Raw genomic sequence first — 12,311 nt, 5'->3', positions numbered from 1 at the left:
TAAGGAAAGCTGGGAACTCAGGAGAAGGGAGGCATTGTGATAACCTCTGAATGATTGTGAGTGTGTGATTGCTGATTGAACAGTGAGAGAAATTTTTCTTTTTGGAAACTGCAAAACCAATTCTTTTTGCATATGCAATTAAAAACAACTAGCTTTTAAAAGGCCTGCCTAGGAAAAACCTTGACGTTACCAATTTGCATGTCCTTGAAATACACAGCCAACTTTGCCTGAGACCTCAGCCTTGGGCAAATTAGAACTTCAAACAAAGAAAAAAAAAGGATCAAAGAGATATTTTAAATCTCAAACAGAAAACTATAAGATCTCTGTCTGTCTGTCTCAATTTATGTATATCTCAGTGTATTTTTTTTCTGATAGTATTGTTGAAGTTGTAAATGAGTTCTAATTTAATTGGCCTAAAGAAAAGTAAGCACTTACAAATCAAGCAATTCTAAATACAAGAAAAATTAATCTAAATAAATTTCAGATTCATGTGAACTGGGAAATATTCAATATTAAATATCTAGTATTAATGTTTATTTGCTAATATAATAAGGAAAATAGGATATATGTTTTTAATAAAGAAGATATAAAAAATAAAATTATATTATTTTGTAAAGGGAAGAGAAAGTAGTTCTGACTTAACAGATGGCTGTTACAGAAAGTGATTAAAAAGTTTGTGGAAAGTGGACCCTGAAAAAAAGTTTTGTGCATGGTTAGGACTGACTAAATTTAAAATAAATTTAATTAAGTTAACCTAAATGAGTTTAAAGTAAGGTGGTGTAAAACTTGAATTCAGTCTTTCTCTCTGTTAAGAGGACATACTTTCTTCAGATGTTGAACTGCTTTTAATAATAGATTTAAGTTTCTTTACCTCTTCATTGATCTATTCTGTATTTACCTTTGAAATCTTTTGTTACCTTTGGCTAAGTAAATAACTATTATTTCACAGTGACTTATATGATCCTATCTGACTGAGTGTTACAAATCCTTTTGATATTTATCAACAAAACTTCATAAATAACTTGTCCTCTAGCTAACTTTGAGATACTTCAGAGGGCCCCGGAGACATCCCAAAGAGTTATTAAGCTACCTGGGTTCACTGAACATGTTAAATTGCGTGGGAAGTACTGTTGAAAGGGTGATAAATCTTTCCAGGTTATACTGTATGGTTGATGTTACTAATATCAATATCCTAAAATTATGTGAAATTCATATAGATCTGATATGCCCTGATAAAATATGGTCAATTATAATTCTAGTTATCAAATTAAAGTGTTATGACCAGGTTTCTTTGCCAGTTGCAACAGAATCAGATTTTAAACATGCCTTCTATCGTTTTACTCTCATGCTTTTAGAATAATACCATTACTTCTTCAAAATTTATGGAAAAGACTTTCTAAGATTAAGCAGATAAACAAATTTTGTTATTAACAGTAAGCTGGTATCAGACTGGAATTTGGTCTTCTCTCTGTTTGGAGAACAAAGTTTTCTTAGATCGCAGCTTTCAATAACAGATTATGAATTTCTTTGCCTTTAAGTGATTTATATTTGTTTTAAAAATCTTTTTGTTACTTTGGTAAAGTAAATAAACATATTTAAGATTATGGTACATGTAAACAAAGCTCATTCTGCTTCTACAAAAAAAAAAAAAAACCCTCACAGTTAGATTTTGCTATCTTGATGTCCTTAAAACATGGCAATAGTCTGCTCCTAAATCAGGAAATTAAAAATGGATATACAACAGCTAAAAATCAAAGAGCCAGGGCTATGGGAAATCCAAGATGGCTGCTTAGCTTTTCCCGGCTCCCTGACAGAGACCTCATTTTTATTTGATGGGTTAAAGCTTTCCCTGGCTACAGTGTTAATGCCCTCACGATGAGTTCTCCAAAAAAAAAGAAAAAATTATGTTTCACTGAATATTAAGTTCCAGTTTTGTTAATTAAGGTCTGTGCTTACTAAGACTCACTTCTGAGATAGTTCCTTGTTATGTTATATTGCTAAAAGGTTTAATTAAGGACACTCTAAGATTATTTCTAAAGCTTACCTCAGTAACCAATCGTTAGATAAAGGTCAGATGCTCCATGATGTACAAGCAGGAGATTAACACTTGGCTATAATCATTTAACTGAGTCAGATGACCTGGGGTATACCAAGCTATACCCAATGAAAGTTCTTGACTTAAATTCTTGCTTGTGACCTTACTAATAACTGCTAGCTATATTACTTTCTATGTAGCTTGCTTCAGAAGATTATTTCTTACGTTACCAAATGTGTGACTGAGCCTGTGATAAAATGCTGATATGCAGTTCCATATGAGATCAATAATTGTAACAGTGTAACTCTAGATATGAGAAGCAACAACAAGAGGAAATATCTTCCTGGACCAAGAGGCTAGTAAGACAGGTATGGTCCAGAGACTTTTGCTACTTACAAGGCCTGGTCTAGTGACAACACATTGAGTGGCCTGTCAATGGAATCTTTGTTCGACCTGGGAATGAGCCTTCCCAGCACTGCAGGACACAATGACCATGCTGCTGCTGCTGCTGCTGCTGCTGCTAAGTCGCTTCAGTTGTGGCCAACTCTATGTGACCTCATAGACGGCAGCCCACCAGGCTCCCCCATCCCTGGGATTCCCCAGGCAAGAACACTGGAGTGGATTGCCATTTCCTTCTCCAGTACATGAAAGTGAAAAGTGAAAGTGAAGTCGCTCAGTCATGTCTGACTCTTAGTGATCCCATGGACTGCAGCCCACCAGGCTCCTCCGTCCATGGGATTTTCCAGGCAAGAGTACTGGAGTGGGGTGCCATTGCCTTCTCCGCAGTTGTCTCTACAAAGATTAAATCATGACCACTACAAGATGCTGACCTTCAACACCACCTTTAAAGGAGTTCAGGGTAGAGACAAAAAAATAAGGCACTCTGTGCTCTGGGGGTTGGGGGTGGAAACAGGCCTTCAGATTGTCAGATGTTTTCAGGTAAAGATTTTTATGAGTACAAATTCTTGCATCTTCTCATACCTAGAGAAACACTAATTTCACAAACCAGTGTCTGGACCTGGTTCTCCTGGCTAGCCCCTCAGCAGCTTTCCTACATCTATTAATCTTTGGGCCATATATCTTTAACTTTCTTGTTAAGTTTGTTTCTCCAAGTAGTAGTACAACAAGAATATCCCCTGGCCAACACCCAGACAATGCTAGAACAAGCTGCCTTATCATTCTGTGGACTCTCATCTCCCTCCGTAAATGCACCCCATGGTCCTCAGACTATTCTCCTTTTGAGATCTTATATGGGAGACCACCCCAGTGATAAAAAGCTCAAGGGAGACCACCAGCAACTAGCTGAACTGAGATGTCCTGACACCTCAAGGCCCTGGAAAAGTCTTCTGCCATATCGCCCAAGAAACCTTAGAAAGGACACCCATTCCTTAGGGCAATTGGGTTCATCCTATCGGCCAGGAGATGAGGTATGGGTTAAAGATTAGGAAAAAAACAAACAAACCACTTATGCCAGTTTGGACAGGCCCTCACACAGTCATCCTGGCAACCCCTACTGCTGTATAAGTTATAGGTGTCATCCCGTGGATCCACCACACCAGAGTCAAGAAGGCAGCTAGGTCCTATGATGAGGACACCTGGAAAGCAGTTCAGGACCCCAAAAACCTCCTCAAGGTCTGGTTCCAAAGACAAGAGCCCTCACCCACAAAGGACGCTGAGCCCTGCTCTAGTCACTCCGGAAGCTGACGAGTCCATGCACGGCAGAAGCTTGAGGATTCTTCAGCCTTGCTCCAGCCACACTCCAGCAGCTGGCTGGTCAAGGCACGGAAGAAGCTGGAGGATCCGGCTATCAAAATATCAATGGATTTTCATTGTCAACCCTAGCCTCTATCCCTAACTGGTATCATTGCTATGTTCTTTGTTACAGGACCAACTAGACTCCCTGGCTGAGGTGGTTTTACAGAATAGGAGAGGGCTAGACCTACTGACGGTTGAAAAGGGAGGACTCTTCCTCTTTTTGAATGAAGAATGCTGCTTTTAAGTAAACCAATCAGAAATAGTGAGGGACATAGCCCAACAGCTAAGGGAACAAATCATAAAGAGGAGAGAGAAACTAGCTAATTCCTGGGGTAACTGGAATGATATCTGGAGCTGGGCATCCTGGCTTCTCCCTTTAACAGGTCCTCTCTTCATGCTGTTTGTGGTATTCTTCTATGGCCCTTGTATTCGCATTGCTATTACCCAGTTCATAATCTCTCGAATTGAATTCATAAAGTTACAAATGGTAATAGCTCAATATAGCCTCCTAAATGACTGGGAGCTCTTAATGTCCTACCAAAACATGAGATAATGCTTTCTGCAATGAGTGATAGAAGCATCAAGAGGGGGGAATGAAGAGGAAAAGTTAAGATTTTACATAACCTCCTGCTTCTTCTGCCTCTGTAACTCAGATTGCTCCTTGCAAAGTCTGGATCACATAGGTCTCAGAAAGTGGGGATTCATAATACTAGGAACTGGCGCTTATCTCACTCACCCTTGTCTTGTTCTTTGCAATAGCCCAGCCCCCGCAAGCCTGCAAATCAGCTTAATCATGCCTGTCCGTGTATAAAAACTCTGTAACCCCTTTGTTTGGGGCTCAGAGCTTGGAGTGTTAACTCCTTTGGGCCCACCGGGATAATAAACCTGAGTTCTCCAACTCTCTGAGTGTGGTGCTTGGCTTCTTGAGTACTGGTTTCTGCATCATGTGAGACATGACGATTATATTCAGTTGAAAAAAAAAAAATAAGAAAAGGCTTTCGAGAGGGTGATGTACCTTGGCAAAACACACAATGTTCCAAGGGCAATGATGAAGGCAGAATATCAATAGCATATAATGTGACAAGATTTGAATACCAGAAATTAAGTTTAGAGAACAATCCAAAAGAGTGGAAGTTAGAGTATCTGTAAAGGTATAGTCAGATATTAGGTACAAAGATAGGGCCACATAACAGAGGACGCGCGGCCAGTCTGATTTGTTCAGGCTTAATTTGCTAGTCAGTGGAAATCTGGAGCTGGTCTAGTAGAACAGTAAAATGATCAAGAGTTTATGGAAGCTGCATTTACAAGACAACACCAGACATTTATAAGCTGATGAAATTAGCAAGAAATTATTAGAAAGCTGTTTTGATAACCCAAGGAGAAAGCGTGAAGAACCTGATCTTGGGTAATAAATGTTCAAAAAGATACCAGGGATGGTTTCAAGAGATGGGCAGTGGTAGAAACCTAATCTCCTGGCCTTTAAAATAAGCAGAGGTAATTAAATATTGCTCAAGGAGCACAGGAGGAAGACAGAAAAGAGAGATCTTACTTTTCATTTTCCATAGTAATATTCTTTAGCTGTCTTCCGATTGTCCTCTCACTTGGGATGCTTCAGAGCAAACAGCCACCCTCAGCACAATAGACACATTCTAAGGGCCCTTCAGTTCCCATAGATCAACACACTGAATAGTCACTCCTGTTTTTGCCTTTGGGTATGTCTCAGAGGGCTTCCCTGGTGGCTCAGGCTGTAAAGAATCCCACTTGATTCCCCAGTCCCATTTCCTTTTGACTCTTTTGAATCTGCTGCTGCTGCTGCTGCTAAGTCGCTTCAGTCGTGTCCGACTCTGTGCGACCCGCATATTTCATTAAATAAATTAGCTTCTACTTACAAGGTTTTCTTCGCTCACAAGCCTCACAAAATAGGTGTTGATTTGCTATGTTGTCATCTGTGTGAAAGAGAACAGAAAACAAGAGACTCATCTAAATTATTGCCCAGGTCTTCAAGAAAAAAGTTTCCATTTTTCTGTCTGCTAAAAATATAATTCTTTTGAAGACAACTTATAAACAACAAAATGACAATTTGACAAAAAAAAATTTGTTAATTCCATGTCTGCTAAGATTTTTGTAATAGGAACAGTATTTGTAAATGAAAGCAACCATGAAAATTTATGCTCCTTTTTCATATCAATATATAAAACGAATGGACATCAAGACATAGGAAATAAGTGACTGTTACATATGCCCATATACACTTATCCTAATGCTTCCCAGGAGTCTAAGCTGTCAACTGCTTTGTAAAACACCTTTAGGTTCCTTTCTTCACAAAGATTCCTTTTGGGTTTTACTCAGGGAATAGAATATACCACAAATCTCTCCATTTCTCATTATTTATTCCTTCCAGACTCTGAAGCCTGTCTCTGGAGATCTCAACCCCAGGAGCAATGGAAGCAATTAATATGCCTCATACAGACTCAAGGATGTTTCATCTTCAGTGATGATCAGATTGGAGATAAAAACCACATGCATGTGCACACACTTATATATAGACTCACATGCAAACACACGTACATGCAAACACATACACCCAAATATTCTAGGCTTGCACATTATTGCTCCCTCAAGAGTTGTGTCTCCTAACTTTAAAAATTACTTCTTAGCTAACAAAGTTTTTTGACATTATATGTACCATTACCTTCGAGCTTTGTTAGACCTAGAGTTTCCCATTCCTGTGGTCCAAATGCAATTTAAAGATCTCATCCACTAAATCCAAAATTAGCCTGTTAGGTAGTTAAAATAGGAAAAATGAGTCCAGAAGGGCTGTGGCTAAAAGACAAAGAAGGGAAAGGCCCTCGAACAAAGGAAGGTCCAAGGACCGGAGTGAGGACCTCAGGTAAAACAAACAGCACTCCTGGCTAGCTCAGTTTACATAGGGCAGGCCCAGGGGGAGGAGAAAAACATATAAAAAGAGGAGCCAAAGGACTAGGGATCTCTCTCTCTTCTCTTCACGTCTTTTAGGTAGGCATACCCTCATGCCTCGAGGATGTATTTTCCTTTATTTTCTAAATAAAACTGAGCTGTAACACTGATCTGTGCAACAGCTGTAACACGGTCTGTCCCAGGGCTGTAACGCTGGTCTGTTGCTTCAAATTTTTGTTGTGATGAGACAGAACCGAGGAAATTGCACACATACAGCCCTCCCCCCTCGCCCACAGTCACACACACAAGCCTATTCCACAGAGCTGTCTCTATTCCTTACAAAACTCCTATTTCCACATATAGATCAAACAAGATAGGTATTGGTTAACCAAGAAGTTGAGCCATTAATGTATGACTGCAACAAATCCATTTCCTCTTCTTCAACTCAACAGTTTTTTTCTAAGCCTTCCTTGCAGCATAGGTGTGCTCATATGAGTTCTACTTGTTATGATGTATTTAAAGCTGATGTGCAATACTTCAGGCCTTACCCATGCACAGTCCTTGATGATCTCTGATGTGGTTGAGCATGTTGACCCAACAAGCTGAGTTTTGAAGATGACAAAGCCCAAGATGGAAAAACCTAAGTGCCAGAATCATCACATGAAGAACAATCCACTGTGGAGCAGGAATACCTGTTTGGGGTTTAAATGAGTAGTAAATAAACATCTTTTAAGTGACCCACGACAAAAGAACTTGGTTTGGAGAACAAAAATGTGACTGACTAAATCAAATATTTATATTTTGATAAATATATAAGGAAAACAATCCATGGTTGACTATGTGAAATGAAAATATCTCCTGCCATGTTAATAAACAAGAAATGCCACAGCCATCAGAAATTTCTGGCCTCAAAATGTGAATCAGTTCAGTTTAGTCGTTCAGTCGTGTCTGACTTTTTGTGACTCCATGGACTGCAGCACGCCAGGCCTCCCTGTGAATAAGGGCTCCCAAAACTGTAATCCAGCAAATCCTGCCACCCTTACAATGATTGCTGAGGTTGGGGTAGGGGGCTGGGTGGCAGGAGAAATGCAAGAAGCAAGGTGAACAAGGAAACAGGATTGGCCTGGATAGCTGAGGTGCATATGAAAGGAATGAATTCAGTGAGCCTAGAGGCTTGCATCTTCCCATACATAGAATATTTTCAAACTGCCTGCTCCCTTTGTTCCCCTCCTGCCTGTCTCCTGAGCTCTGAGTCCTAAACATTCCCACCAAATAAAATAACTCTCAACTTTCAGGTTGTGGCTATATTTTTTAAGACGACAACTGTATCATAGTGCATATATGTACAGAATAATTCCATTCAACTTTCTAATTTAAAATAGCAGGGAGAAATTAAGGAAACTCTGTATGAAGGACAAATCTTGAAAAACAAGAATTTTGAGTCATAGAGTGAATACATTTTAAATTTTGGTCACATTTTAAATTTTTGGTCTCCAAAAAGTTCCGGAACTTTCTTCATTAATGTTACTTTTCCCTCTGTTCTTAGCACCAAAGCTGTGTACTGTGCTGCTAGCCTAGTTCTTCAAATTTGGCTTTATAAATAAGTGCAGTAACACTATTTCATGCCTCCAGTGTGGTGATATATGTCAGTGTCAACTGAGAGGACATGAACATACCCTTAAGCCTGTCTTTTCATCCAAGGTGACCCAATGGCTACCTTTCAAACATTCTATGTCCTCAAGAACACAGAGCTAGTGATCCCACCAAATAAAGACCTGGGGAACTGTATTAACTATTCACAAGCCATTATAGAACCAAGGCAGTTCTCATGCTATTTCAACATGCACACATATGATCCTTCAGAACTCACTGGATCTGTTACTGAACCAGGTTATTACCCTTAGGACCCCTGTACATCATACAAATCACATATTTGTTGGAGAAATTTTATATTCTAATTTCTTAGGATGGTCTCTATATTCTAGCATATGGCTTTTTGACCTCTTAATTACACACTAAGTAGTTTCATCTGACTCAAGAACTCTATATTTAAAACAGACTTTGCCATATATTCAATATGCAATAGCAAAAAGCCTCCATGGAAGTATGCTACAGAGAGCTCAGGAAAGGTAAGAGACTTGTTATCATTGTTATGTTTTAGATTGTTTCAGATACAAAATATGTGGTAGAAGTCTCAGGGATTATTCAACTGTTTGGAGTCTGCAGTGAATGAAAGACCCAGAATTTCAGTTTGGACCCTTTCAATTAGAAATGAAGCATGATTTTTAAATGAATACCAACCCAAGCTAGTAACATTAAATTCTGACATTATTTCTGTAAAATAGAGATTCCCTGCCTTGACTCTGTAATACTCTGAGACATCAGCAGTATGTTTAAGGGGAATTGTGAAATTCTCAAAAGATTGAGATAATGAAATTAATTTGAATTCATCTTCTCCTTAAAGCTAATCTGATAGCTTATGACATACTTGGTAAGAGAAGGAGCTATGCTGCTGCATTAAACAGAACAATATCTAAACTTAAAGATGCCAGATTTTCTAAAATGCATATCTTGTCATCTCTTCCTTGCTTTCCATCCCTATATATTTCCTTCCCACCCATGGGATCAAGTTCAACATCTTTAGTACATCTAAGTTCCTGCGTGTTTAAGTTCATCTCCTTTCAGGAGCCCCAGACTCACTGCGCATTCATTCATACATTAGGAATGTTCTATATGCTCCTTTTACTGTTTGTAACATCACCAACCACCATCATTCCCTCACTTCTATCTAAAAAACTTCCAACTTGTCATTCAAAACTCAGCTGAAATATCAGCTTCTCCTTGAACACTTCTCTGGCACTTCCCACCTACACCCCCCAAACCTGTACTCTTAGTCCAACACTGCTCTGTGCTCTGGCACCTTATGCATTCCTCTCTCTCAGCATTTTTTTTTTTTTTTTTTTGGAATTTTTAACACATCTGTGGCCCCATAAGTCGAGAGTTCCTCCAGAAAAAGGATTCTATCATATTCACCATGTAGCATCAATGTCAAATGCACTACTTAGGACACAATTAAAAGTTTAAGAAGCCCTTGCAGGCCTCATAGTTCTGTGTATAAACAGGCATATCCTCTGGTCTATATACCACCATCAGCAAAACTAAAGAGGGGGCTGCAAACTCTGCCTTCTCCTAATAAGTTACCCTCTTCTCCCTCCCTACCAACCCCTTTCTACAACCATCACTGTGGGAAACATCGATACAATTTCACTGTGCTATTTTTCTCAAAGTGGCCCTGACCTGACTTCACTGGCAGCCCTCCTTGTCTCTTTTGCCACTTCAAGGTTTTTATCCCTCTCTCCTCTGAAAGCTATGTTTTGAATTTCAGTCTCCCTTCAGAGGAAGAGGACAAAGAGGGAGAGTAAAAAAAAAAAACCACAGTAAGTCATTTATCTAAAATTACTTATGAAAGCACCTAATCTCCTAATCTTAATTTACCACACTTCCACCCACTCTCATTACAAAGGAGGATGCAGGAAGCCAAGAGCTACACTGTCTATAATATGGTAACCACAAGCTACATGTGGCTACTGAGCACCTGAAATGTGAACCCAAGTTGATACGCGCTATTAGTGAATATAAAATTCACCCCAGTTTGCAGGATGAAAAAAGTGAATGCAAGATATCTGGTTAATAATTTTATATTGACCATATGTTGAAATGATGTTTTTATATATTACGCTAATAGATTATTAAAATTAAATTTACTATTTCTTTTTAATGTGATAACTAGAAAAATGTACCTTATACATGTTGTTTGCCTGTGTGGCCCACCTATTTCTATTGGACAGCTCTGCTTTAGCCTTATATGTCCTGAGAATAGAAACAGAGGAGGTGCTCTCTTCCTCTTTGAACTCATACACATCAAAACTGTGGCTAACAGTGGAGGAGGCTGAATCTAGTTGGCTCAGGTAGGAAGCATTTCTGAGATTCAGCACAGGCTCTGCCTATTATATCTGAAGAGTGGATAACACTGGTCAGCCTCAGAGAAAATTCTTTCAGGCGTCAAGAGTTAGCACATCTCAGGTGGACTTGACCTTACATACCTATCTCAGACCCAAAATTATTCCTTTCTTTAAAGTTGTTCCTGGTCAGATAGTGCAGTTTCTAACAATTATGTGCACAAAGGGTGAAAGAACTTCCTGAGGTGGAAATCTACATTTGGAAGAAGGGGAGAGACTTCCTTGCTCTGTTCTCCAAGGTGCCCTTTTGCTTTGCTCTTTGATGACAAAAGGCCACCTTGGAGGACAAAGCACAGTTGGAGTTGGGGAGTGGAGAAGTAGTCATGCTTTCAAGGGAAATATCCTAAACTTTGGGCTTCCCAGGTGGCACCAGTGGTAAAGAACCCTCCTGCCAATGCAGGAGACATAAAAGAAATGGGTTCAATCCCTGGATCAGGAAGAGCCCATGGAGGAGGTCATGGTAACCCACTCCAGTATTCTTGCCTGGAGAATCCCATGGACAGAGGAGCCTGGTGGGCTACAGTTCATAGGGTTGCAAACAATCGGATACGACTGAAGCAACTTAGCACACACACATGCATCCTACCCTTCGTAGCTTTTACTACTGAGAAAAAGTTGTAACAGCAACATCATGGAGGAAAATAAAATGCACCCCTAGACAAGGTTATGGCTGCAGAGACTGCCAGAAAAAGTGTACAGTGGAAATGTGAATCAATAATAATAAAATACAGAAAAATTGACACTGGTAGTATGCCTTGCATTTTTAAGTTATTTTTAACTATGGTAAAATACACATAATGTGACATTACAATTAATTTTTTTAAGTGTACAGTTCTATGGCATTAAATACATTCACATTGTTAAGCAACAATTACCACCATTCAATCTATAACTTTTTTCCTTCCAAAACTGAAACTCTATATTTATTAAACAATAATTCCCCACTTCCCTACCCCAAGCTGGTGGTGACCACTGTTCTACTTTCTGTCTCTATTAATTTGACTACTCCAGGAAACTTATACAAATGGAATCATACAGTATTTGTCATTTTGTGACTGGTCCATCCATGTTTCAGCATATTTCAGAATTTCCACTCTTTATTAGGTTGAATAAATATCACACTGTATATCACAATTTTTTCATTCATTCACCCATTGATGAGCATTTGAGTTGCTTTCATTGTATGATCAAAACACTTTACAAAATATTTTTAAATGATCTCTCATTTGATCCATATGGGCTGTTAGTCACTTCAGTCATGTCCAATTCTGTGCAACTCCATGGACTGTAGGCTTCTAGGCTCCTCTCTCCATGGGATTCTCCAGCAAGTATACTGGAGTGAGTTGCCATTTCCTTCTCTAGGGGACCTTCCCAGCCCAGGGATTGAATCTTTATCTCTTACATATCCTGCATTGGCAGGCAGGTTCTTTACCACTAGTGCTACCTGGGAAGCCATTGATCCACACAAAACCCCCCAAAAATATTCTTTTAAAAATCTGTAGTGAAAGTTTCTTGCGGAGGCAGAACCAGAAGACAGTCCTCATCAATTTTGTCCAACAGATAATTATTATGATTTTCATAAGACA

General features: G+C 39.2%; 1 protein-coding gene across 6 annotated transcripts in view; it reads right to left on the bottom strand.

Annotated features, from left to right (window-relative positions):
* The window catches only part of LOC145512707 (uncharacterized), a 199,225-nt gene that overhangs the window by 57,186 nt on the left and 129,728 nt on the right, over positions 1–12,311 (bottom strand). For 5 of the 6 annotated variants that reach the window (XR_014058690.1, XR_014058689.1, XR_014058691.1 and 2 more), the window contains 2 exons: positions 7,255–7,398; positions 5,680–5,736 (listed from right to left, as the gene is read on the bottom strand). Coding sequence is in view for 1 of the 6 variants with exons in the window: in XM_081507000.1 (XP_081363126.1) it covers positions 5,680–5,736; positions 7,255–7,398 (201 nt within the window). In the remaining 5 variants the exon portion in view is untranslated. Of the gene's footprint in view, positions 1–1,323; positions 5,737–7,254; positions 7,399–12,311 lie in introns of those variants that run through there. The other variant, XR_014058687.1, reaches the window with a different exon arrangement.

This window comes from Giraffa tippelskirchi, chromosome 7 (assembly GCF_054371585.1).
Source record: "Giraffa tippelskirchi isolate mGirTip1 chromosome 7, T2T-mGirTip1v1.2.pri, whole genome shotgun sequence".
Classification (NCBI taxonomy): Eukaryota; Metazoa; Chordata; class Mammalia; order Artiodactyla; family Giraffidae; genus Giraffa; species Giraffa tippelskirchi.
The sequence above is the reverse complement of the archived record's forward strand: the minus strand, read 5'-3'. Positions and strand labels throughout refer to the sequence as shown.